This window comes from Syngnathus floridae, chromosome 5, assembly GCF_059516105.1.
Source record: "Syngnathus floridae isolate MCC-2025c chromosome 5, RoL_Sflo_1.0, whole genome shotgun sequence".
NCBI lineage: Eukaryota > Metazoa > Chordata > Actinopteri > Syngnathiformes > Syngnathidae > Syngnathus > Syngnathus floridae.
Genome location: NC_142417.1, coordinates 1,116,021 through 1,143,992, shown reverse-complemented (window position 1 = coordinate 1,143,992; position 27,972 = coordinate 1,116,021). Strand labels below are relative to the sequence as shown.

Genomic DNA, 27,972 nt, shown 5'->3' with positions numbered 1-27,972 from the left:
ATGGGGAAACATGATTTGAGATACAAATGTTTTGGAGTTGTTTCTAATTAGATAGTGCTAATGTACCCAATATGTACTCAATTGTATTTAGGTCTCAACCAAATGTTTGTTGAAGCCAGCTCGGAACAGATATTACGATGTTTTAAAAATGGCCCAGTGAAAACCTAGTCAGCGACTAATAGCTGTTGCGAAAACATCCTCCGCAAGATATCAAAGTTGCCGTGCATTTTCCATCAATCCATCAAGAACTTAATAAAAGTGTACGCGAGCGGGGAGTACAAACAAGGCTCGTCCGGGGTCATGCTACTTTTCCTCTTGTTCACAGGATATTAAATTAGCACACAAATGGGAAATGGAGCAAAGGCAAGGTTATTTTTACTTTCCTCACTTGTCACCGGAACCACACCCACACAACGCGGCGACAGCTGTTGGCTCATTTCAGGAAGTACGTCGACATCCTACGCAAATCAATACCATTTGGCCGCTTCTCTTATTTTCATACAATATTAACCAATTTTGAAAATAGTTTGGAGGGGAAAAAAAAAAAACCCTCAAAATGTCTGAGAAGTGAGAGACTCCGCCTATTTCCTTGTTTTGTGGAAGCAAGCGGCCCGGCATAATTGGCACCTGTCTGTTTTTAGACTTTAATGAGTGAAAATTGTGGCCTTGGATACATTGAAGTCACTTTTGTCCAAATGGATCAAAAGAAGGAAGAGGCATTACCCATTAGGAGCCAGGTGAGTGCGCGCAGATTTTTTATTTTGTTGGATTGATTGGATTTTTGAAAAAGATGAGGATGAAGTTAAATGTTGTTTGTCAGTTCTTTTTGAAAGCTTCGGCCTACTCTGCTCGTGTATTTTGAATTCATTGTTTTAGGTGCTACTTGGGTTTTGTTGATATCATTGAATCAGCAAAGTGAAAATGATATTTGCAATGTCTTGGGATTTGAAAGTCAATTCATATGGTATTTTATGATTTATGATAATTGTTTTTATTCATCTTTCTCGATCTGTACAATCACTTTGTATTTTGTGCACTGGTCTGAGTTCCCAAGGGTGTTTGAAGAAGGGAATAAATCCTGCCCGGTCATGATTAGTCAACTGCACCGCTTGGAGATGGATCACGTTGCCGTCAGACATAATACATGAAGCACATGGGCGTCATCAGGCTTTGGCATATTTTCAGATGATCTTTAAATCACTTTGAAGGACATATTTTGGAAAGTTTCCCCGTCCGCTTTATGAGTGCTGAGCCTGGACGACATGGTCATTTCCCCCCGCATGGCTGCTGAAATAAATAAATGGCACTTTTGCTCCAGTGCCTTTGCAGAAGCGCCGGCCGCCGTCACAATGCAAACCGCATGGAACGCTCGCACTGAGAGGAAACAAGAGGGGTCCTTGTAACCTTTCTTGTGTGAACATTCCTGGCAAATCCACATCCCTCGCTGAGACATTTTCATTTTCAGCTACCCGGCTGGGGAGCTCTTGCGAAGCCATGACACATCAACTGGCAGACAAACAGGCAAAAAAAAAAAAAAAAAAAAGAAAAGCACATGCTGGCCAAGCTCACATCCTCCAGTAGTCACAAACGCTGCGTCATCCAGGGAGATGCTGCTAATATTTGGCCCCTCCCCCTCTCGAGCGATGTCCAACCAAAATATTAGAAACAGCTCTCCGTAAGATGCCGTGCGGTTTTACACCACCAAGGGCTGAACAATTTATCAAATGACACCGCAATGTAGCACAATGTCATTTTCAAATCGCTAAGGCTGCAAAAATCTCAGAAATAAATAAGTTGAGTGCTAAAGAGTTGGTGAAAGATCAAATGTTGAATTGATGTTGCAGTATTGTTGTCATCTCATTTCAAGCAAACTGGGGAGAATTTTGGGAAGTTGAGCAAATTTGGGTTTTTTGGGGGGGATTGCAATTTCCATTCATTTCATTTGGCCATGATGATTTGAGATGAGACTATTTTTGAGTTTCGACCTTGATCACGAAAAGCAAAGGGAATCAAAAGTCACCAATGAAGTGATTTTTTTTTTTCCACCACTGCACATTAACTGAGAAGGACGTGTCACAATTCAAGGAGTTGTAAATTGGAAACTTCACTGTTTAGAGACACAGGTTTTATGTGGAAAATCAGGTGTGTGTGTGTGTGTGTGTGCGCGCGTGTGTATTTGTGTGCGCTCTGTTAGACATCCAACAACACTGGTGGTGACTTTGTTGGAGGTGAATATTTTCCATTAAGAAATTCATGAGCTTGTAAACAGCTCGGGTCCTGGGAAGCATGGTTCCATCTGGGATGATAACCAGCCCGTTTGCATTTTGTTTTCATCGACAAGTCGACCTTGTCTGGCAAGAACAGCTCCCGGCTTGTAAGTTACTCACGAGCTAAATGAACTCCTGCTTGCAATATTTGGAATACTTGAACCCCGTAACACTCCGAGCCCGATGCCACCCCCCCCCCCCCTTTATCCAACATTCCTTTTTCTAGAGTGCTTTGTGCTCATTAGTGTCACGGCTGGGCGGGAGTGTACTTGAGGAGAGAGCTGGCCGGACAGACAGACAGACGGATGGATGGATGGATATTTGGATGGATGAATGGGTGAGTTGATTGGATGGATGGATGGACGGATGGACGGATGGACGGATGGACGGATGGACGGATGGACGGGTGGGTGGGTTGATTGGATGGACGGACAGGCGAATGGATGGATGGACGGGCGGATGGATGATGGGTTGATTGGACTGACGGAGAGAGGGTCCGTCTTTTCAAATGTATTTGTTTTCACTGACTTTAAGTTTAAATCGACGCCATCTTTCTTCAATGTTAGCGTTTAAATTGGGACAAGAGAGGGAACAGGAAGACGCTTGCAGAATGGGACTCGGCGTTGCTGGAATAAATAAGTGCAGTGCATATCTGTTGCCAGCACGAGAACAGTATGTACTGTTTAAGTAATTGTCCGGCCAACTTGGCATCTGTTTGTTGCAGAGAATAGTTGCCTGTAATTTATTTGAGCACATTGTACAGAGCAGCTGGACCATTTCTTATGTCACAGTAAGCAATATCTGGAACATTTCTGCTTCTGCTTCTCTGCTTAGCATCTCATTTTATGTCTTTGCCATCAGCAATATGCTTTTGTGGAAAGAAACGCCAAACACACTTTTGGAGTTCATTTGTTAAATACACATCACGGTGAACATTTGCACAAGTGTTAATACTCTTCTCTGTCATGTCAAATTCATACGACATTTATTTTGATCTTGCGGGGACTTTAACATATCGATTTTGCATTGATTAGCTTCGATTTTTTTCTTCCTTCCATGTATGCCAATTTGGAAAACGTGACTTTCGACACAGTGTGTGCAGACATAAAGGTTAAAAGGCAGGTGCACATGCACGGGCCTGTGCGCGAGTCCAACATGACTCACGGCAAAGTCACTCGATGGCAGCTTTACGGCGCATGTTTGTAAACTTTAAAGGGCCACCTATGAGCGAGCACACAGCTGCCATTGTGCCCAGAACGTGTGAGCTGAGTCACATCTTTTTTACACCGTTGGCCCATTGTGACTGACAAACCGTAACCCTCCTGGCGTTATTTATTATTTTGTCTTTTTTTTCCCCCCCTTTTCGAATTCCACACAAGTCTGCAGCAGAGCTAACAAAAGAAGCTCATGATAATATAGTCATGATCTGGCTGGCAAACAAGTCTACATTGCAGAGTAATTACTTATCCCTGTGAATATTTTTATGTTTTATTTTCTTTCTGAGTTTTAATAGCTTTAATTGGGTGCAAAAGTCTGGCAATCATTTTCTGTTCCCCCCATCGCTATGTGTGGTGCCAGAGGTTTTTAAAGTTAACCTTCCTGGAAAGCATCAGCTATTCTTCTGAATTTGAGGCCCGCTGTTATTCATTGCGCTGCGTCGTATGCACTTAATTTGTGCACTCTGGAAAGTATTAAGATCAAAACTAAAGATGGGTGTTGAAAAAGGAACAGTAGAGAAAGGCCCGGTCGGAGGGGGGCAGCACTTTTTGCAGAAATCCCCTTTGTCACTCAAGAAGAGCTACGTTGTTGCGCTACGTGATTGGAAGACTGTCCAGTCCACTTTTTCTTTTTTGCACTATTGCATCCAACTAAAACTGCACCTATCTGCATAATTGAAAGCTATTTCTGTCACACCCTAAGACTCAAATGAAGCATCCCATAAAAAAATATATTTGCTTAAAAGCACACTAAAATATGCTTAAACTAGTCATGTGATTGGATTGCCACGAAATGCAAATCTGTTGAAATGCGAATGCTGGTTGGAAAGGCTGGTTAGAATTTTGAAAATGTCCCCAAAAAATGTAGCCTTTTTTAAGGAATGTTTTTGTGTTGTTGTTTTTTTTGGGGGGCAAATAAATTGCCAAATGCAGTACCACTGCTGTCAGTGTCAGCTGAGGAAAACAGCGGTGATGTTGGACTTGACATATTTTTGGTGAATTTTTCCTATGTTCTGAATGCTAATTGCAAAAATACAAAGAAAGGGTCAAAACAAACTTTTTCCGGTGAAAGAAGACAATCTACTCTTCCTTTTGATCAGTTCTTAGATTGTCACAATATTTGGTGGGTCTTGAGAGCCCTGTCAAAAATCTTGTAAAATGTTTGGCAAGACGGAGAACTGCTTTGAAAACGGCTGGCAGTGAATAAGGTTGGCTTTTTCACAGAAATATGAAGGACATTTTCAGAGTATGAAGTTAAAGGTCCAAAAAATTTCCTGGATGCTCACCTTATCCTGTTCTCCATCATTTAGAAGCGGAACAGAAAAACTTTTAATGGCTTCTTTCCTGGCTCCTGTTATTTATTTTATTTTATTTTTTTTGCCTAATCTTTCACCAACAAACAAATGCAGAGTAAAGCACTTTTTATTTTTTGTGTCTTAATCTTTCCAAGGCATTTTGGACAATTGAATTTTACAACTATGTCGAAACTATTCTGAGAAGGCCCTTTTCCTGTTTCAGCATGACTCAAAATCAGGCTTGACTGAGTTTAGGGTGGATGAATGGAAAGGAAACCCAGGAGTTGCGTCGACATCTAGTACAGCTTGAACCCTGAATTTTTCCAATTTTGAGCCAATGGTGAGGCCCCGAAACCATCTTGGCCTGGGAATGGTATGACCTCAGATGTCCCCGTTGAATCAAACGGTACATTGGTGAACCTCTGGCCAACTCCGACTCCTTAATAGCTATTATTTACAACTCGAAGGGGAAGTCGGGAACCTTCCTGCGCACTTGACCTCATTTCCTCCCGTTGCCATAACCGTATTGTTTATCCTGTGTTTTTTCCTCAACGTTGCCTGTTCACACGTGCGTTCACATAAGCATGCGGAGGCGCCTCTCCAGGATGCCGTCTATCCATCACAAACACTTCAAACGATTTTTGCTCCCTCTATCCCGAACGACGCCGTCCATTTCATTCGGCCGTTGTTTGGAAAACAGTTCAATCCTCACTTAGTCATTCGGGGCCTCGTCAGCAGCCTCGCAGAGTCTTCCCAGCATGCACAGCTGCTTGTTGGAAACATAATCTTTGTACACATAAGGTTAGCCGTGTCCCGTGTTTACTCAACGCTGAAAAGCCAAGCGCTCGGGGTCCCCGGTGGCTCCGAGGTCGTTTAAAGGGCGGAGGATTCCCTCGTAGATGAAGGATAACAAAGGGCCAAATGGAGAGGTGCGGAGGAGGGAGAAACATGAGAAGACAGTGCAACATTTTGTCTTCGGAAATGATCTCCGCTCCGCATCGGAAAACCGCAAACTCCCGAGACGGATAATAGCGGACATTGTATCCGTCGGAGCATCACTGTGTGAAGTTTGCGTGTCCATTGTTGAGATTTTCTCTGGCTTTTCTCGTTTCCTCCCGAGATGATTAGGAGAAGTGAACTTGAAATTGCCAAAAGAAGTCAATACGGTCGTTTGGTTATGGATTATTCAAAATGACCGGTTGGATAGATGGATGATTCTCTACGGAATACAAATATTTCAAACAATCATGTTCTGCTTGTTGTTGTCGTCTTTTTATCCCAGACAGTGTTTTGTGCTTTCAATCAGCTGACCTATTTTGGCAGTATCCTTTCGCCTTTGTCAGAGTGGAGCCAGAACGAACAGAATCAATACATTGCTCAGGGTAGTCGTTCAAATCAGAAGAGCCCCGCCCCTTTTTTTGTATTTTCTCCACCTTTTCAGCCCCAAAAAAGTCGGTCCCTTTTCAGTACAACACATGAATTTTCTTTGGCTTTTGATTGACCATAAGATTCTTAATTGTTTCCGTTTTTATTGTGTTGACTTTTATGTTCATTTATTGCCTGAACTGTCTTTGTTTTTATATCCGATTTTGACATTGTACGCAGCTGCGGTTGTTTTTAAAGGGCTCTGTAAATAAAGTTGACTTGATGAGAAAAGTCATTGGAGTGCGGTTTGATGCGCAGCATTCAGAGCTTGACAGGATGAAAACGTGGGAGCAACACAGCACGTTTACTTTATCTTGGTCAATCGTTGCTTCCAAGAAAACCACAATGAGTTATTTGTGGGGGAAACATCCTTCCCCCCGTCGCTGCTTTGTGACTCAACATGAATGAGGTGGAAGCAGTACAAAGCAAAGGGGAATGGTGCTTTCCGCCGGGTTATGAGCGCAAAACCTCTTGTTGAGTCACAGATACGTTTCCAAGGCAAACAGCGCTCCGACTCCAATTACGTCCGAAAAACCCGCCGCGACAAACGAGTTTCCGACCCCCCCCCCTCCAGAATGTGAACATTCTCAAACGCACACCTTGCGGCGGCTCCACATCAACACCTCACATTCGGAAGCGATGGTCGCGTCGGAATGACTCCTTCCGAATCGGTGGAGTTGGGAATGTCGCTCCACCTTGTGTTCGTTTAACATCAACAACATCCTTTGTGATAGCCCCGGCAGCCCGGTGCTTTGCTTGGCATCATCTGCCACTCGGGGAGGAGATATTTTTAGGCCGTCCTGTATGAATTAGCCTGTGTTCAGTGTTCTCTCTGTGGGGCAGTTGAGATCTACCTGATTCTGGGGATGCCATTCGCCCTTCTAATAAAGGCCAGATTGTGGGAATGCTGGCAGTTAACGTGACTGGCCTGTGGCTTGCTGACAGACGCTCCCACCGTGCAGCGGCGCTGGACACAGGCTGCTTGATTTTCCGATCCGCCAGAGAGACGCTATCAGCTGCTTGGCTACCGCAGACGCTTGAGCTTGTCTTCTTTTTTCCCAGGGGGAATTTAAAAGCCTCTCGTCTTATGACGGGAGATTCGTCGACTCCGTGGCCATTCACAGAATGAATGGCGCGATGACAACAAAAAAAGTACAAGTTGAGATAGAAAGCGTTTTGAGGCTCATGAATGAGAACAGTCTTATGTGGTTTATCTCGAAGGTCTTAGGGGCTTTTACACAAGATGGTATTTAAGTCAAACAGATAAAAGCTGAGCCGCTGTTGTGTTTTGGACGGCTCTTTTCAAAACGTATCGCTACCATCTCAACATTAACCGAGCGGGCTTTCGTAGCTCGTTTTCATGCTACTTTGGCTGGGATTGAAAATTGGAATCACGGGTGACAATGAAACGGCTTCATTGGCTTACATCCTGGACTGGTAGCTCCAATTGCAGGACAGATCAGACCAATCAGACTCAAATATCACTGAGTGGGAACTGAACCAACCAAAGTCAAGTGAGGAAACCAAGGCCTCTGTGAAAGTAGTCAAATGTTTTCGGATATGACCGGCCAGATAAGAGAACACAACGAGATAAGATGTTTTCACAGGATTGTTTCCATATAATCGAGCTCTCGACTTTGATTGCCAAAGGACAAGGTAAGAGTATACGTCGTGTTTCGGCTTTGATGAGATCCGATCTGTGTTTGGAGGTGGTGTGTTTGAAAATGCTCAATTGTGTCATCTACATTTCGTCACCTCTTTCTTTCCTGTCTTCTCATCTAAAACATGCTGACACTGGCAGTGTGTGGATTTAATCCAGACAAGCTCCTCGAGGTCTGAGCATTATCTCGCACATGAATTTTCTGATGTTCTCATGGCTCCGAATTCCGCACTAAGAAGTCGAAGCTTATCCTGAGGAGACTTTTTCAGTCAAGCTTCTCCTGCCTAATTTGTTTGCAGTTACTTAGGTGCCAGAACGTCCATCACAGTGAAGTTGACCCATTGCGCAGCTGCTGTTGTTTAATATTCTTAATAAATCAAGTTTTCTCTTCGAACGGCGCTGCCATGTTGGAATGGATTCCATTTGGAAGGTTCAAAGAAACAGTCGCATTTTCCATCATGCGCAACGGCCGCTTTGAAGTCATTGAAACGTCCGGTCTATGTCGAGAAACTTGGTCTGAAGCCCGAGTGATTTGTTATGAACGTTGTGTTCGCTGTTGTTTAAACACCATGGAGGGAATCAACCACACTTTTCAACGCTAATTGGCACCAGTAGCTGTATGACTTAGTGACTTTTACGGGGTCTCCCAAGAGAGAGAACGAGCGAGAGAGAGAAAGTGGCCATTCATGTCACTGGATGATGTCAAGAAGAAATAGACTGCTGCTATAACTACAGCTGCTGTGTTTTTGCCCGTCCACCCGCAGTAGCACAATAAATCAGATTTTCAAGTTGAAGATATTCCTCTCAGGATTAGGAATGAGCTTCACCACAATGCGCTGCCATGTACCCAAAGATGAAAACACTTGAGCGTGTTGTTGTTACCACAACATCACATCATGGGATGATGGTTAGCTCCTCCAAATGGATGCTTTTGCAAATTCATCTGGGGAAATGAAATTTTGTTGACAAAAGGTCCAATATGGTAGACATCTCCTTGTGTTTTTCTTGCTTTTAGTAAATAAGAGCAATTGTAACGCTTGGTGATTATTTTGATTAAATTGCCAAGTTCAAAAATTTCACGTTTAATATTTTGAAATTCACAACAAATTTTCCTCCCAAAAAAACTTCAAATTTCTACATTTTTAACCGATTCAACCCATTCCAACTTGAAACATCGTTCTGCAGCATTCCCCAAGTATTTATTCAGCTTCTTTGCCTTCACACGCAATCTCTCCAGAAATTGCAAATTCTAAAAGCTCTTATTTTGAGACTTCTGCATTTGGGGCATTTACATCTACTACATGTAACAGGAGATTAAACCTAATCAACGAGAGGAAACGAAAAGTGTTCTACACGTGGCAAAAGTGTGTTGAAGGAAAAAGCATCACATTGGAGCTGAAACAAAGTCGTTGACCGCGGCTGCAGAAGCGCAAAATGTCGTCTAAGATTTAGATGCTTTGCCTCACTGGAAAAATGAGTTCATGTTGGAAGACGAGCATTGATCGAGCCTAGCGGTAAACAAAAGAGTCAACAAATATTTGGGGAAAAGCTGTTGCCTGGTTTACTGAAAAACGCTGTGGCTTGAATTCAAATTGAAAGCTTCATCTTGGTGAGTGGAAAGCTTTGAGGTTTTACTTTTAATACTCAAGTCAATCGGCTGAACGAAATATCACACCCAGGTATACGAAAAAAAAAGATCATGTCAGGCACACATGTACTATGTACAATAGCCACAGAATCTGGATATTTTAAATGTTTAAAACGTAGCATTGGTGGTCCAGAAAATGGACAAATGGATATCATTAACCACGATGAAAAAATATTGTAGGTATGTCCTACAATAATTGTGCGGTGATGGCTCCCAGTCCCAAGACGTCTGCATAAGCAGGCTGAGACCCAAAAATCTGGAACGCTATTTTTTGGCTCCACTGATTTTTGCAATGAACAATGTCTAGGTACTATTAAACTAATTTCATCCGTGAAAACATTGAATAAGTACATCTGGCAGCGAGTTATTTGTGTGTCCTGCATGAAGCCCGCTGTGAATAATAACAATATTACCTTCTTCAATTTTGTCCAATTACATGGCACAAAGTAAAAGGTCCTTCATCTAAATGTGGTTGTCTTTGGCTTTGCTGGACATGCTTTGGCAGGACAAACTGTAATAGTTTGTTTTACCAATACTTTTTCAGGTCCCGGTGTCTTGAGAGCAGAGAGTAGCGAGCGCCATGTGTGGGTAGAGAAGGGCAAGTGTTAGAACAGGGGCAGCCGTCCGAATGGCTTTCTGGAAGCACAAGAACCTGTCAATCCACTCTCTGAGAAGAACCGCGACTTGGAACAAATGAGATCCAATACAAAAAATAATAATGTGATTTTTTTTTTTTTTTTTTCTTGAGGTCGATATAACCATCGGTCATTGAGACAACCGTATCGTGTTGAAAATATTTTGTGTAAACGTGTAGGCGTCTCTTACGCTTTGATAGTCCGATGCACCTGAGCGCTCCTTCCGTCTGCGAGACCCCATCTGTCTCCAGTTTGTCCTCCCTCACCGGGGCAGCCCACCCTGCGCCTGCCTCCGCTCGGCATGCCAACAAGTCCGGATCTCGCCTGGGAGGAAGTGCAATGTTTTCACTGGGAAGTTCGGGATTAGCGGACCATTGCGGGATTTTCATTCCATCTCTTGGTAGCTGCTCTCAAGAAAGGAAGCCCCGCCCCCTCCTTTTATTCTTACATAAGTCAGCAAGGGCCTGTGCGGATTCATGAGCTTCATCCCCCACCAAAAAATAAACCTGATCATGTCAAAATTACGGAACAGTATACACGGCGAGTGACGGCACAAACTGGCTTACTTCACATAAATGTTGACCTTTACATTTGGAATGTTTTTCACACTTTTTGATTGAACTAAAGGTAGAAGGATAGGTCATTTAAACCATTTTGAGATATCTAGGGCAGACTCTTTTCTGACCATAAGTACACAAAAACGTATGTATTACTATCATGTATAAGGAAAAGGAGTAGTCCTCGGATAGAACCCTGTGGTACTCCACAAGTGCGGCACGGTCTGGTGACTATCCATTTATGCACACAAAGCGTTGCCCGCCCTCAATATAATTTGTAAACCACATAATTTGTAGTTCCGGGTAACTTCATTGAGTTTTGAAGGCTTTAGATTGAAATAGATACATTTACAGAAGAGAAAATCCGAGAGCAAATTCATTCCCGTTCACTTTGTTAACCAATGAAATGTACTGTTCTTATGTGACCCGCTATTATGATGATGTGTGTGGCTCGGTGCCTAGTGTGGTAAGGTAACAAATCAGCAAGGAGGAAGTCAATCAGCGGTCCAAGCGGGGTGGCGGGGGGTGGGGGGGCAGAACAATACGCTTGTGACACCAAGCCAAGTGGGGAAAGTGGGAGTCAACACGGTGAAACTTTCCAAGGGAATGTGGACCTGTCTGTGCATGTGCATGCACGTGTACCCATGGCGTGCGGCCTTTTAGTATTTGCATGCCTGTGTGTGTGTGTGTGTGGAGGGGGGAACTTCAGTTGTGTATATTGCACCTGGCTGTGCTAGTTGTGCGTCAACAGCGGTGAGTCGCAGTCGCGCTGCTCCGAGTTGTGCTAACCTTTCAGACAAAAGGCCGTGACGCTCGTGGGCTTCTGCTAATCCTGTGACGAAAGCGCTTTGAATGTCACGTATTCTTCTGGCCGCTGTCAAAATCTGATTTAAAAGTGTGCTTGACTCACGTCGCTTGGACAACCGCTGAGCAAGGGTGAGGTGAGAAAGCATTTTGCTCAATAGGAATATTGACGCACGCATTATTTCAGGCGCAGATACAGTACTGTCGAATTTACCATTTAAACTATGTCCAAATAGAATAAAAATAAATAGTATAATAATAATAAATCAAATAAATACACTGTCTCAACTTATCACAGGGGTGGTCTGAAATGTAACTCTTGTGATAAACAACAAATCATAATTAAACAGCAGTCCAAAGACCAGGACCTGGTTTAGCTAAAAGGCGAGGCTAACTGTTTGTCTGCTTTCCTTGCCTCTTTTTTTCAGATGTCAGAATCTGACCCAGCATGTCTTAAGACTGATTTCTATAAAAATAATAATAATGATTATATATACTGCACAGCCCCCCTGAAGAAAACTCCAACAACCGCCGCCAAGTTCAAAATGTTCTGGAAAAATATACCTCAAAAATCTAATAAAAGGTTCCGAAGAATCTAAAGGATGAGCTCCCCGAGTGTATTTTGTATTTTCTTTGGTATTTTGTGTTTTATGTGACGTTACCGCAGAAGGTACCGTAGGCGGGGAAACAGAAACGTGGGATGGTAATTATTCAACCAGAAATGAAAAATGATAGCGACACAAAAACGATTTGGTCGCTCGGTTAACTCGGTGTTCCTAAAATACAAATAAGGAAAGATGTTAACATTTGAAAATGATAGGCTCCCTTGCACTGAAAAACATATGTTGCACAATAAACAATGTTTTACGCGTTGAGCATATTTTTCAAATGTAACTTTTTGGTCAGCCAAATGCCCACAAAATAGCACAAATTAGAGGTTCGGCACCAAAAAATCCAACAAAATACTCACCAAAGGATTTTTTTTTGTATTTTGTGTTTTTATGTGATGCTGCCACAGAGACGAGTACAGTTTGCGTTATGGCATATTTTTGACATATGACATCAGGCACAAATAAACCAAAAATGTATTCTTCTACGATGGCGAAAATTAACACGCAATGAATTGACCTACTGTTAATGAAAAAAAAAAAAACTTTGTCAGTACATCTGTGGGCCTGAAACATTTTCTTTCAATCTGTTTCCATTGTCTGATGGAATCTTGCTCTTCTTTTCAGTCTATGAAAGCGTCACTTAGTGACTCATCAAAACGTTTGCGAAAAGAACAATTTCAATAATATCAACAATCTGGCCGTGTATCCAGCTCCACCCTGCAGCTTCACAGGAATGCCCGGAGCAAGAGTCCATCAGATGCCAAGCTGACAGAGCGTGCATGATACTATATCAAGATTTGATTTTTAAGCATTTACGCAGCCGCCGCCGCGTCGCTGACATCACCCGATTTGCTCCATCAACACTGGCAACAACAGAAATCCTACACCTGGTGGAGGCCACCCTTTCAAGCCGTCTTTCGCTCCTCTTTCATGTGGAGATTTTGGGCTGGAGGCGATAAAATTGCTGCAGGGTGACAGCACAAAAGAGCCTTTTAACAGACCACATAAGTGATGTGCGAGGAAAAGATGCCTTTGTCGTATCATGCGTCGACGGTTTCGAGGTTCTCCGCTGGAAAGTGTCCAAATGAAGGAAGGATGAGTCACGGCAGCCTGTAGGTGATCAAGACGTTAGAGAATTGTCGGGAACACGATATCCATAGGAACCACAACCTCTGAGGTCAACGGTCCTGTCTGCTTTTTAAATCCGAACTGCAAAAAAAAAAAAAAAATCCTGAGGGTGAATCACTGGTTGTTATTTAGGCCCCCCGGAATGATGAATGAACAAAAGATATTTGCCTAGCAAACTATATAACAGACATTTGAACTCACGTGAGCTATGAAATGAATTCTAAGAATGTGCCTGACCCTGTCCAGATGACGCCCGCCCAGAGTCACCTTCTGTCTGTACTGTACGCAGCTGCGGCGGTGACGTGCGGGGCGGGCCAAAGACAATGGCTCTCGTAGGCCAATGCGCCACTTTTGCTTGAAATAAGACCCTCAGGACATGATCTTGTGGTCAACCAGCGAGGAACAGATACGTCTATCCAAAAGGAGACCCTCATAGCTGGTTGGAGTTCTTTGCAAGAAAATGGGTGACTCCTGTTATCTCCAGGAAAGTTTTTGAAATTTTGTAACAGTTGCAAACAATTGAACGGCTTGACGTGCGTAAGGCGAGTACGCACATGCATTTGCGCGTGTGTCACGCGCTACATTGAAAGCAGCCGGCGTTGCGACGGCGAGGTGAAAAGTTAGCGGCTGCCCGCCGGCCTCCGGCGGCCTCCGGCGGCCTCCGGCTACACAATGAAGACATCCTTGGAGATGGTCTTTGTTTACTGTCCGGTTGTCAGGGAGTCCTCCCAAGTCAGGCAATAAGGAAAGGGATTATTTGCTTTGGCACTGGAAGAAGGATCTAATCAGATAACTGTGACATGTGAAAACACAAGCATCCAATTCTCTCCATATCTGCGTCAGTTTCTGCTCACCTTTGCCTCTCTGACCTCGGGGACGCTTTCTCAGGTTGTGAAGCATTTCCTACGAGCTTGTTCTCATCGCAGTTTGGTGGAGAAATAATGCACTGTTGTATTAGGAGAGATTTGACCACTGAGAATTCATTAGCGCTCCAGTCCTCCGTCAGAAGATCATCAAACAGCTGCAGCTCGGGTCTGACCAGATGAAAGAAATTAGAACATATTTCTCAAGCCCTAAAGAATATAGGATATATTTTCAAATACCTCTGTGTAAATATAATTCTATACAAAATATTTCAGGGGTAAGATAACTTGTGTATTTTTGCATTTTCTGCATTTTTTTGGGGGGTAATTTTCACAATTCCTTGTGGGATTTATTTTGGACATACATGACAATCAATGGCAATAAAAAGTTATTTATAACAGTATGGTTTATCTTATTTATTAATATTTATGTTCTTTGTTTCCTTTATTTTCAGTTGTCACCTTAATTCAGTGCCGCTCTCTTTTTGTCCAGTCTCATTTCCCGATGATAAAAGTCGATATTTTTTTCTTCGGCACGATTGTGTGCTGGTCATATTGTGTTTTTGTACCGTATGAATGATTACGCAGGATTATTTTCCCTTCGCTGGAGATCTTTTTTTTCTTCCTTGCCTGGCTGCGGAGGGCACGATAAGCCGGGTCACCCAGGACGGCCCAATTGTCACGTCTAATTGCCGCATCTCGCTTGGGTGTCGTTGTAATGAAACACCGCTGGAGAGGAGCCAGGAAAGGTGAAGATTACACAGCGTGAGCCACTCACGGCACAATCCGTCCCTTCATGTTGCCCACACTCTCAGTATCAGCAAGTATTGTGAGGGCTGAGGGATGACAGGAGCGTTGAGGTAACCATTTTGCTAAGTGATGCATCTCAGCCCCGCATTGTGCCTCAACAGGATGATGCCACCGCAAAGCTGCGCCCGCTCGCTCGCTCGCTGAATGAAGACGTGACAAAGGCTGATTATTTCATGAGATGGAAAGTTTCCAGGGTGTGAATATTTCAGTGTGGGGTATTTTGGTTGAGGGATATCTGATATCGCAACACGTCTATAAATAGCTCTCTCTGTGTTGACCGTGAAGAAAATCACCAAAATAAATGTCCCGTGTGAATGGTTGTTTTTATTTAAATTATTTTTATTTAATTTCTACTTTTTCCCCAACGTCTGCTCCAAGCAGTTCCTGTTCAGCCACAAATGGATGAATGGAAAGAAATATCCTGTATTTAACATGCCTTCAATTTTGCCCTTTTCTTCCTAAAGCTAAATTAAATAGTAAGCATCTTTGGTCGCTCTAAACTTTATTTGAACAAAATCTGTAAATAACCTCCCAAGAAGTTTTGGTTTCCGTAATGACCTATTTTGCAAGTTTTCTGGTATCCAGCGACACAGATCTGGGACAAGACAATGCGTTTCTTGGATTACACTTCAAATGAGAGGAGGAGAAAGTGGTTGAATTTAATAGAAAGTAACAGAAAGGGTTTGAATTATGGTTTGGACTAAATCATGGGTATCGCTCACGTCTCTGCGGCTAAGGCTTGTTTACAGGCAAAATAAAATGTGAAGCTTGCCAAGCAAAAGGGCCTCTTACGATCACAATGGCAAAAGTCCTCTTTTCATGACATTTGACCATTTCAACAACCTGCCAGTCTAATATTTTGCGTGTATTATCTAGAAAACAACAAGAGTGGGACCGGATAGGTTTTTGTCCAACTTCCCATTCCCTTCCACAGGTGTCAAACACAGGGCCCGGGGGCCAGATATGGATCGCCACATCATTTTGTGCGGCCCGCCAACACAAATTGTGCATCAAATTCATGTCAATACTAACATTACTCATTGTGATATTGCTAGCAATATTTATTACCATTGATATTCTTCAAATATTTTAACCGTTTTCCTTCGTCTCTGTTTTGAAAACTAGAACATTGAGTTATTTGTTTGTTGTGTAGCCTACACTCTATATAATTTGACATTCACACGTTTATTTGGGTTGGCAATTTCAATGGCCCTCTGAAGGAAACTAGGATGCAGTCCGCGACAAATATAAGTTTGACAGCCCTGCCGTAGAACATGAAAACTTCTCTGAACTATGATAACTATTCCTTTTTTTTCTTTTTTCCTCAACATTTGTAGCTTTATTTTGAAATGTTTATACGTTTAATAAAAATTTAATTACAAATCACATATAAAATTACAGGATGAGTAATCCCTTGTGATTTACTGCTTCAGCTATTGTGCGTCGTGGCTTTGCTCGTTGCCGGCAGCAGAGTGTCTCTGGTTTCATTCCTCACAGTTTTTAAGAAGCCCATGATGCCGGTGCCGCCGGTGCCCCGTTCCTCCAGCGCAACGGGGGCCATGCTGACGGTCTCCAGCGCTTGGGCCTCCTTGCTCTGGTTCCGTAGTTGGCGGGCTTTCGCGGCGGGGATTGTGATAAAGCGAGTGACGACGGTGATGTGATAGTTGCGCAAAGCCAACAATTTGGCGACGCATTCCTGAAAGGCTTCAATGAGTTGCTCGTCGGCGTGTTGCTGCACAAACGTTCTCAGGGAGGGTTGCGAGGAGATGTCCCGGATGAGTTGCTTGTGAGCAGGTAACATGTAATTTCTCATGCATGTTAGAAAGGCACCTGCCAGGTGAAAGCGTCATCACATAAAAGGGCCTAAAATAAATCCTACGCTACTCTTACCACTTTTAGCTTCATGTTTGACTCCCAGAAGTTCGTCGAAGCAGTGCAGTAAACTGCTCTGCGCGGCGCTCCCTCCGGAATACTCCATTGGTTCTGTTTGGACGCCTTCGTAAACCAGACCTTTTGGCATACATGGATTGTCTTTCCATCTGTGGAACAAGGTCCCATATACGGACATTATAAAACATTTAGACTTCTGCTACCTCAAATTTGATGTTACAAAAGACTGAAGTACCCAGATAAGAAGATCCTCATGATGCCATAGAAGACAGCAGGATCCACATGTTCTATATGAGAAAAATGCAGTACTTTGGTTAAAGTGCTAAAGGAATAATTCTGCTTTTGATTTCAAGAAGCCATTACCATGCAGTAGTCTGAGGCACTTTGCCATTTTGTCAATAGATTGGCTGATGTCTCCTAAGGCTTGGGCCACAGCTTTAGTATCAGCACATCTGACACCATTGATCACTTTAGGAATGCTCTGAAACACAGTCACAATGCTTGGAACATAAATGGTCAAATTATAAATTAAAAAAAAAAGATTGTACTGGAATGTAAAAGGTAAAATTATACGCAAAAAAAAAAAAGAAATTGAAAATTACCAAAATTGAATTTGTATTTCTTGAAGATGAAATGTCTCAATGCATTGATTGATATATTCAAAGATGACTTTAAAACACAAACACCGACTACATCTTCACCTTCAGAGCAGGAATCGCTGCGAGCTCCACCATTAGCGTGACGATGAAGAAGCCTCGCACGTTTTCACCACCGGGAATACTGACCAGCAGCTCCAAGTTCCTGCGGGAAGCAAATCGAGCTTTAGTTGACGCTCTTGAATGCAACTCTAAAAACTATTTAAAAATGCACTCACCCAATGTCTAACGGCCTGTTACGGGAAATGCCAAAAAAAAATGGGAACAACAGAACATTGATGAGTTTTTTTTTTTTCTTTCAATACAACAAAGACTTGCTCAGCAGTTATTTGGCTTCACCCTTTTGGATCCTTCTTGCGCCAGTTCGCTAGCACGGCGTCAGCATGGGTGAGAATTGGAGGCAGGCCTAAGCGTCGGGACAGCTCCCAGTATGGAACAGCCAGAGTGCGCGGCAGCATCTTGGATGGAGATGCATGTCAGCCTACTTGTTGCTGTAACATTTAAACCTCATCCACCAAACAAGATCATAAGACCAAGACACATCATTTCAAAATTGAATCCACCATTAGTGTTACCCCTAACCAGGGGCAGCGCTAGGATTTTTTTTCCCCTGTCCAAAGGGGGCTCAAGGGGGTGTTGCAAGTTATATCAAATAAAAAAATAAAACAATTCAACCATGAGAGATACCTTGACTGTGTCGATCTCACCCTCCTGCCAAACATATCCCATGGTCATGACACCGAGGGCCAGGTGGGCTAGTCGGAGTTCCCTATGTCTCTGCAGGAACTGGATGCTCAGTTGAGGCATCTGCACAAATACTCCACTGAATCATGCCACTCCATAAATCTGATGGAGTGGCTTTGTCGATTTGTGGAGTCCACTTACCTTCTCAATATGCGAGCGCAATTCATGTGCGAGAACAAGCTCTGGGACTTGATGGGCAATGTCCATCCATGGTTGGTAGTAAGGTGGAAGTTCTTGCTTTGGAAACAAATGCAGGAAGATGGAGTTGGTTGCAACAATGGGGATTGCATGACAATGTTAGACTAGTTAAGGTCAGATGATGTGGCGGGGGGGGGTACAATCAGTTGTTCCACTGGGTGACCTGAGATGTTCTGTATAAAGCGCTTTATACAAACACATATAAACGCACGTTGCCTTTCGGAATAAAGTTCAAGACAAAGCAAACAGAATGCCAGAATGCGGCTTCCCCCGGTCAATTTGTTCAAATCAATAGCAGTAGCTAGCATACAAGTTAGGCGCTCCATTTTCTAACCGCTAAGTGAGCAGTTTTGACTCTTAGCAAACCAAAATTTCACATTAAAAGTATATTTTCACTTCAATCATTTGAGAGTTTCCGGGCTCCACTTACCACCAATCGGCTATTATTTACAAGCTACGTTCACAAAATGTAGTATATTAATGGTGAAAAATACCAACCATAGGTTCTGGTAAAATGAAGCCCAGTTCCTCCGAGACGTGGTACGCGTGCAGAGAGAAAGGCGCTGTGGAGTCTTTGTAAGCAGCCATTGAGCATCTAAGAGAGCAACACATGCATATGCGGCACTCGGAATGCATCACAAGACCTCGGCCTGCGTGGACTCCAGCACAGAGTTCACATGAGCCCGATGTCAATAATTACTCAACGGCAAAAGTAAAGGAGACCCTGACACTGCACAATGACACATAAAGCGTGGAAAATCAGCACACGCGTTTCACTTTGTGAATATTTAAGGGGAGATTTCCGCGGGCGTCCGCAATGAGAGATAGAATGCCACGCCGCAATTTTTATGCCAAATGGTCGTGAATCATCGTGTTTTCGCTTCTGTCACTGGGCCCAACTTGATGTCATCTGCCATTTTTTATGTTACATGTGATTTATTTATGCAAGTACATGGTGTAAGATTCTTTCTTTAACTTCTCAGGACATTATTTCCCAGTTCTTTCTTCCTCAACTTGAAGTTCTATTTTTTTTTCTTCCTGCCAACATTCTGCAAAAAAAATCAATTGGGTTTTCATTTTGCTCCCTTTAATTAAATAATCAAAGTTGGGAAATGAAGCATAGAGTGCCAAACAATGGTTGCTAATCTACCTTGCGATGGCGAAGATTGAGTGTACTTATAAAGTTTAATTATGTGTAAAAATGTAACTCTTGGTGATATGATCTTTTTCATATCAGTAAACAAAGAATAAGTATCAAATTGGAGTTGGTAGCAAACATGATGCACAATTCATAGCTGGAATTAGATGCCAGTTGTTTTGAAATAGTTTATATGGATCGCAACTCTGTTGGATTATATGAAACATTCGTGCGGGTTTGTTGCGTAATTTGGTTTGAATGGCACTTTGCTTCCTCCAACCTAAAATTAGTCGGAATGGCACTTTTTCAAGCATTTAGAGCGGCAGAAAAATAAAGTGTCAGCATCACCTAGTGGTGCGAGCTTAATATTGCAGCAATGATTTTGAAAGAGGTCAGTCCAAAAAGTTTTTTTTTTTTTCTTACACAGCCGAAGAGGGAAGCTTTATTGCTCTTTATCCAGCATAATGTAGTAGTGGCTGCAGCATTTGAAAATAGCAACTTCCTTTTATGGTCAGTGGAAATCTACACCGGCACGAGGAATCTACTTTTTTATTTTCCCCAATTATGACTTTGGCCTATAATGCACATGATAGTAGTTGTAGAACTAAGTGATTTTTTTTTACTTATGATGAGAAAAAAAGAATTGCCAAGCATTACACAGGCGTTTGTTGATGTTCGTGTTAGTTAGCCATGGCAAGTGCAGCATTATGTCACAATGATCTGCTGCCATGTGATTTCCAAAGCGCCCTGCTGAGACCGATTAAAGAGCATGTGTTGCTCTTTCTAGGCCACCGAGGATCAGTGGAAGGAGATTGATGGCACTTTAAAATGGATCACTGTTTAGTAATGGGACGGCTTTCTCTCCCCCTCCATGCCAGCCTCCCCTCTCTCTCTCTCTCTCTCTTCCTCTTCCTCTCCCTCCCTCCCTCTCCAGCCTATTATTAGCCACAGAGGCCGATCGAGTGCGTTGAGGTGGAAGCATCCACATGACCGTCACGGCTGCAGCACCGGCGGGCGTGATCGAGTGAGTGCTGGGCGTCCTCGCCGCTCGGATTTCTTATTATGCTCTTCGTGTTTGCCATCCAGCCGGAGTAGCGTGTTTTCGAAGATGAGGCTGAACACGGGTTGCCGCCAGGTGCAAAGCCGCATCCGATGGAGTCGTGCTTTGTGTCTCGTCCCTCCACCAAACCCATGCGACACTTCCTCGCGTTACGGTAAGCAGGAAGAAGGCGGAAAGAGGGAGGGAGGGACGGAGGGAGGCTTTGCATGTGTTTATTTTTTGGAGCACTCAACGTTATTGTTTTGATAGTTTTGCTGTGGTACCAGATAAGCACGGCCAAGAGTGACGGTGGTGTTACGTAACGCGTAATGCAGCACAGCCTCATGACGAGAGACATCGTTGCTTGGAGATGGAAATGTGACCCCCCCCCCCCCCCCCCATCATATTTTGCATCATTAAATGTTCACCTCGTACCGCGCAAGAATATGAAAATGATAGGCGGGTTTGTTTATATTGAGTCATAGAGACCCAGGGCATGTTCACTGAGCTGTTTTATAATGGCACCTTCAGTGAGGTCGAGATTTCAATGAAGCCTGCTTTTTTATGAATGGCAGAAGATGCATTGATCTCGAAAGAATTAGCAATTCGCTTGTAAACAGAGACTGTCCATTTTTTCCATGGTGCTGAAATGGAGGAACACTGTTAAGATTTGATTCAGACAAAAATAGATCCATTGACAAAGACTAGCCCTAAAGTGCCCTCTCTCTCTCTCTCTCTTTCTTTCTTTCATCCGAAGAAGGACTGTCTGACTCCACTGTGCTCACAAACATAAATGACATTGGCTGTAGCTCAGCTACAATCTCCATTAGACAGTTCCAGCTTGAATACAAAGATGGGAGCGCCTGATAGAAGCCCTAGCACAAGAGGAGAGGCGACAGTTACCTTGGAAACCACTCCTGGCTGGACAGATGCACAAATAATCCGTTTAAAGTGCATATTAGCCCCAGGCGGCACGGTGGATGGAGCACATCTGTCTGGCATTTCTAAACTTGGAGTTCAGGCCTTTGTTTGGATTTACAACTTTGAGCAGCGTTTGAGGGTTCTGCTTCTTCATACAAGCCTAATATTCGATGTCGTGCGAGCGTGCTTTCTATTTGTGTCCGCTTGCCTCTTTAAATAAAAAACGGTCACATGACGTCAAGAACGGAGTACTTGTGAATGGGAAGTCACGAGACCATTCAGCGCTCGCTCAGTGTGCAGAGTGTGAAAGAGGAGTCACGTTGTTGTTGTCTACTCGCGCCATCGATTGGCCTTCAATTGAACATTCCGCTTGGGTCTTTCAGCTCGCATTTGACAGATTCTGATATGGACTATGAGAGGCCCAACGTTGAAACCATCAAATGTGTGGTGGTCGGAGACAATGCCGTGGGGAAGACCCGCCTGATCTGTGCCAGGGCCTGCAACGCCACGCTCACACAATACCAGTTGTTGGCGACACACGTGCCCACCGTCTGGGCTATAGACCAGTACAGAGTATGCCAGGAGGTGAGGATGCGAACTCGTAGCATCATTTGGACTGTGTTGCTCACCCTTGATTGGAAAATGATTCACTGGCATCTTTTTTCAAGGTTTTGGAGCGCTCCAGAGATGTGGTTGATGATGTCAGCGTGTCCCTGCGTCTCTGGGATACTTTCGGGGACCACCACAAGGACAGACGTTTTGCCTATGGCAGGTGAGTGAAGATAAATGAAACGTGCATATGAGCAATTTATACAAGTTGCTTTGTTTTGAATCATGCTTTTGTTTTGATTCAGGTCCGATGTGGTGGTACTGTGCTTCTCCATTGCCAACCCGAACTCTTTGTATCACGTGAAGACCATGTGGTACCCCGAGATTAAGCACTTTTGTCCCCGGGCGCCCGTCATCCTGGTGGGCTGTCAGTTGGACCTACGCTACGCAGATCTGGAGGCAGTGAACAGGGCGCGGAGGCCTTTGGCGAGGTAGGAGGAAAATACTATTTAAGACTTGGGATAAGGATTATGGTGACTGATGGATATTTAAAGAACAAAATGACGGAGAGATAATTGATAGCCAGTCATGGATATTGAAGCAATAAGAGCTCATGGCATCATCAAATTGGAAAAAAATATATATATGTGAAAAAAATATACATATATAATATATATGTATATGTATAAATATATATATATATTTATATAAATACATATTTATATTACATATAGTTTCCCATTTGATGATACGTATAATTGAATGGCGTAATTTGAATGTTCTTTTTCAGACCCATTAAATCCAATGAGATACTTCCCCCAGAGAGAGGCCGAGAGGTGGCCAAAGAGTTGGGAGTGCCATATTACGAAACCAGCGTTGTTGCTCAATTTGGAGTGAAGGACGTCTTTGACAACGCTATCCGAGCTGCGCTTATCTCGCGCCGCCACCTGCAATTTTGGAAGTCTCATCTCCGAAATGTGCAGCGGCCGCTCCTCCAGGCGCCGTTCCTGCCGCCCAAACCCCCGCCGCCTATAATCACCGTGCCGCCGCCCCCGACGACCACGGAAGAGCACCCGGTGGGTCTTCTCGAGGACCCGCACTGCGCCGATGTCATCCTGGTGCTTCAGGAGCGCCAGAAGATCTTTGCGCACAAGATATACTTATCCACATCCTCCTCAAAGTTCTACGACCTCTTTATCATGGAAACGCAAAACGAGGAGAGCGAACGGCCCAGCCGCGGTCCGCTTTCGGGCCGAGAGCTGCTGATGCGCGCCGCCAGCTTCGACGTGTGCGAGAGCAACGACGAAGGCGACAGGGCCAACCTGAGAGCCTGCACCAGTGACGGAACTCTGAAGGACTCGGAAGGAGGCCGTCGAGGCCGCTTGCTTTCCTCGTGGAGCCGAGCGTTTGTCAGCATCCAGGAGGAGCTGGTGGACGACCCCATAACCTACAGCCCCAGGCCCATGACCGTGGTACACATGGACCAGTCCATGCAGCTCGGACCCTTTCGAGCCGTGCTCCGCTACCTGTACACGGGCCAGCTGGACGAGAACGAGAAGGAGCTCATGCACATTGCGCACATCGCCGAGCTGCTGGAGGTGTTTGATCTGCGCATGATGGTGGCAAATATACTCAACAACGAAGCCTTCATGAACCAAGAAATCACCAAAGCCTTCCATGTACGCCGAACAAACAGAGTCAAAGAGTGCTTGGCTAAAGGAACCTTCTCTGGTAGATACAAACGTGTTCTATTATCTTGCCAAGGCCAAGCCAATTAACGCAAAAACACTTTTCTAATCACATTATCGCCAAACTTAAATAATAATAAATACATAAGGTTGGTTGTTGTCATCTGGTTTTGCTGGAAATTTGAGGAGCTGATTTTCGATTAAAACTACAACCAAATTGCGCTTTTGCAAGATAAGACAAGTTGCCATTTTGCTGGTGTTACCCAATTTACATTTCGTGATCCAAGTAAAATGCCAAATTGGTGTGCACAGACGTAATCTTCAAGTTAGACGATGGAACCATAATGGCCCACAAGCCTCTGCTCATCTCAAGTTGTGACTGGATGGCGGCTATGTTTGGCGGACCTTTTGTGGAGAGTTGCACAAAAGAGGTAAAAAAAAAAAAACACGTGCAAATGAACATTAATTCGACTATGCTCATAATTTGTACTCATTAAACACCACACCGTGAATGTCATTACTGTCAAATTGAGTACTGCGGCAAATTTCACCACTTAGCTGTGTGGTCTGTGTACAAAGTGTAATTGAATTAGAGGCTTGCAAATGTGTCGTAATGGAATTACTCCGGCTTCTGCCGTTCACTTTTCAACTGGTCGAAAATAAAAGCATTTCTATGTGTCGCAAAACATAAAAGCTCTGAATGATTCTTCCTCAAGGTGCTGTTTCCCAACACCACTCGAAGCTGCATGAGGGCCGTGCTGGAGTATCTTTACACGGGTCGCTTCTGTTCTCGCACTGACCTGGATGCGATGGAGCTTATCGTTCTTGCCAACCGTCTCTGCCTCCCCCACTTGGTTGCACTTACAGGTAAAACATTTCCGTACGGAATGTCGTTACTGCCGCGTGAAGTTAATGATCCACATCTGAATTGACTTTGGCTTGAGTGATTTACGGGATTTAACATTTCTCACAGAACTCTACACGGTAACGGTGCTGACAGAGGCAGCAATGATGGGGGCTGACATTGATGGAGAGGTTTTGGTGTATCTGGACATGGCCCAGGTAGGGTGATAGTCCAATCTTCATAAACCAGAGCTAGAATTGTCAGTGATTGGTCTGTATATGTTTTGCATAGTTCCACGGTGCCCAGCAGTTGACTGGCTGGTGCCTTCACCACATCTGCACCAACTACAACAGCGTTTGCCGCAAGTTCCCCAGAGACATGAAGGCCAAGTCTACAGGTAACTGCAGGAAGATAAAACAACCTCTCATTTGCAGTTAACACACATCTGGCAGGTGGAAACTACTAGATTTTAAAAGTAGCTAACTTTTATTCTCATTCAATTGGGGTCGATTGGAATTGGAATGAATCCGATCGTGGCGTAATTCTTCGTTTCTAACGCAGATAACCAAGACTACTTTGAGAAGCACCGCTGGCCACCAGTGTGGTTCCTAAAAGAGGACGACCACTACCAAAGAGCTCGGAAGGAGCGTGATAAGGAGGACTACCTTTACCAGAGGCGCCAGTGTAAACGCAAGTGGCTTTTCTGGAACCTTCCTTCATCCCCCAACTCAAACTCTTCTTCTTCTGGTTCTTCTGCTGTCATCTGAGCAAGTGCAAAGGAACTGGGGTGATTGCATTCAAATATTCAAAGTTTTCAAGCTCTTAAAAAAAATTCTAGGTGCCCACAAAAACACCAAAAAAATTCTTGCAAATGACCCCAGAGTTCAAAAGAAAAAATATATATAAACTTTTCACCTGTATGATAATGATCTTCATCTAACCTGAACTGATAACCAAGTGCTGCTTAATTAGCTGCAACAACCAGCAAATCAACACACAACCCAAGTCTCAGAGATATAGCACTTTGTCCTTAAGTGTTTGTACAATCTACCACACAATGAGAACAGTCTGTCTGTCCTCAACAACAAGATCATGTTAACTGGAATCGTGTCTAAATGTGACACTATTGGCACCTGTGTTACTTTTCTTGAATGTTTTCATTCACTTTGCAGAGCTAAGAGTGTGTCTGGAAATGCTCAGTATTGATGAGTATGTGTCGTGATCCTGTCTGTGGCCTCACAAGGGCTGTCGTTTACACCAATGCATTCATTGTTCTGAGACACAAGGGACCCCCAATTTTTTGCGTTTTCTTTCAAATGCAAGATAAAAGATTAGATCAGATGTATCGTCACAAGGGAAGGGGGTAATAATCAATTATCGGATGAAGGGATCATTAATAACGGGTTCGCCAGCGAATAGGTAACTGCGGTAGGCTAGCTCTAGACTAGCTAGCTAGCTCTTTTTGGACTCCTCGTTACACACAAGAACCTGCTTTTTTGAACATGACAAGACATTAAGTATGACATCATCAAAAAACTGCTGCTCAAAATATTCCAGTGGGATACAAACCCATTTCTGGAAAAACAAAGATGCATTGTTCATTTTTGGTCATTGCTCACACCTTGCACTCCAGTGTTTCAAATTGTCATGTTGCGTCTTGTGTCATGTGATTGTGGGTGGACAAGGGAGGATTGTAAATTGTACATTGGTTGTTAAACTGTGTAATGTGAAGTCACTTTATATTGTGCGCTGCAGCCATTGAGCAGGACAGCACACTATCATGGATTAATACGTTACGGAATATAGGCTTGACTAATCGTTTATGTGCAGCTACTTACTGTTGTGGAAAAATGACCCAATTACTCATTCTGCTGGCCTCCAGTTACATTACTAAGACATATTGTTGTATTACGGCAAAGTAGAGATGTTTCAATGAGACTTGCATTACAACATAGCTCATAATAGAATCAATACAACACATTTTATTTTTATGATGAAATATTCAGAGTCCCAACAAGAGCTTAAAATGGGAAAGGGATACGAAACAAACTGGTGTCTAAACCGATTTCCTGCTTGTACTGTAATAATGCTACATTTTATGATTAGGTTATTCCAGGGATTTGATTAAAAAATGAAAATCCTTCTGATCGGAAAGGGTTCTCCACCCCCTTGTTGTACAATGATAAGCATGCAGCTCCTCTCTCAAAGCAACAAAAATACATTGTGTTTCACATAAAAGAACAAAAATAACACTCTACATTGTTAATGAATAGTTATTTAGTCAGCAGAATAATAAGTATTGATATATTTTTTCCCCTCCAGTGGTGTGTTTCATCCATAAACATGCATTTAACGCCTCTGCGTATTGCTTTTAGAACAATTTCTGCTGATGTTTTACATCAATGACACCTCACGCCTTAATGTACAGTGTCAGTGTATGGTATTGAATGTAAAGTAGTGTTCCTTTGTGGGTATCAATGTTCATATTTCAGAATGTGGATGTCAAGCAATCTGTGTGCAATATGAGTGCTTTAGTTTCTGCATATCTTGTTTCATGCTCACAACAGAGAAAATATTCTGGCCAAGATGAGGCTAAGTTTAAAAAAAAAAAAAATCATACATTTGCAGCATTAGTCATCTAATGAATGCAGGGATCTAAAATGAGTTTATTCCATTGAAGCTAGAATTATTCAATAAAAAAAATAGTGAGACCACGCAAAATTAGACTGGGATTTAAAATTGTAAATAAATGCAAGCGATACGCTATGGTGCATATCCAACAAAGTTTTCTACTGTGCATATTTAAATTTCAGACTACAAATTTGCACTGCTTTGTAGCAAAGGGTTCTATTCAAATGACTCAAATCATTAGATATGTAGACAATGTCAGGTAAAGTTTAAAAAAAATTAAAAGATAATACAATTTATTCTAGAGCCCTTTTTGTGTTTGGGTGCTAATATTGCCGCTGCAGAAAAGCACAAACCAAAGGGAGCTTAAGCAGCACCAGGAATATAGAAATATGTATATGCTGCACAATCACTATTGCATAGTTTAAGAGGCCTTGTTTGGAAATTCAGAAAAAAAAGAAACTTAAAAAAAAGAATTTGAATGTTTTCTCAGTGTTCTAAGCCTAGGTGACGTTTTCCTGAAGTCATCGGGTGGCTTTGATTCTCAAAAAGATCTTTGTATTGTTTATTGAAATCTGGAATTCTGTAGCATGTGTTCTTGAAAATATGTAAATAAATTTACTACATAAAAAAACGGAACGTCCATTGCAGTTTGTGTGTATGATGCTGTCTTTTATTTATAGTCCACAAGACACTTGAAACTTGTTTCTTAAAAAAAAAATCATATACAAAGCGTCCTGAACACCAGTCCCAGTGG

At 43.1% G+C, this 27,972-nt stretch overlaps 2 protein-coding genes across 3 annotated transcripts; one reads left to right on the top strand and one right to left on the bottom strand.

Annotated features, from left to right (window-relative positions):
- The first annotated feature begins 73 nt into the window (after positions 1 to 73).
- rhobtb2a (Rho related BTB domain containing 2a) lies at positions 74 to 27,841 on the top strand. 2 transcript variants are annotated; one of them, XM_088375824.1, is made up of 11 exons: positions 74 to 737; positions 20,633 to 20,760; positions 21,890 to 22,091; positions 22,175 to 22,278; positions 22,361 to 22,546; positions 22,846 to 23,786; positions 24,056 to 24,174; positions 24,460 to 24,610; positions 24,717 to 24,805; positions 24,879 to 24,984; positions 25,149 to 27,841. In XM_088375824.1, the coding sequence occupies exons 2-11, from the start codon at positions 20,699 to 20,701 to the stop codon at positions 25,352 to 25,354; spliced, it is 2,166 nt and encodes a 721-aa protein (XP_088231950.1). In that variant the 5' UTR covers positions 74 to 737; positions 20,633 to 20,698; the 3' UTR covers positions 25,355 to 27,841. The 2 variants fall into 2 exon arrangements, with proteins under 2 accessions (XP_088231950.1, XP_088231949.1); XM_088375823.1 differs by lacking the exon at positions 74 to 737 and adding an exon at positions 20,196 to 20,570.
- On the bottom strand, positions 15,225 to 19,082 carry ido1 (indoleamine 2,3-dioxygenase 1). Its single transcript, XM_088377055.1, has 10 exons — positions 18,907 to 19,082; positions 18,352 to 18,447; positions 18,154 to 18,273; positions 17,806 to 17,924; positions 17,685 to 17,699; positions 17,512 to 17,611; positions 17,174 to 17,291; positions 17,046 to 17,097; positions 16,811 to 16,959; positions 15,225 to 16,750 (listed from the first exon to the last, which is right to left on the bottom strand). Exons 1-10 carry the CDS (start codon positions 19,042 to 19,044, stop codon positions 16,350 to 16,352), a joined length of 1,308 nt encoding a protein of 435 aa, XP_088233181.1. The 5' UTR covers positions 19,045 to 19,082; the 3' UTR covers positions 15,225 to 16,349.
- Positions 27,842 to 27,972: the final 131 nt, after the last annotated feature.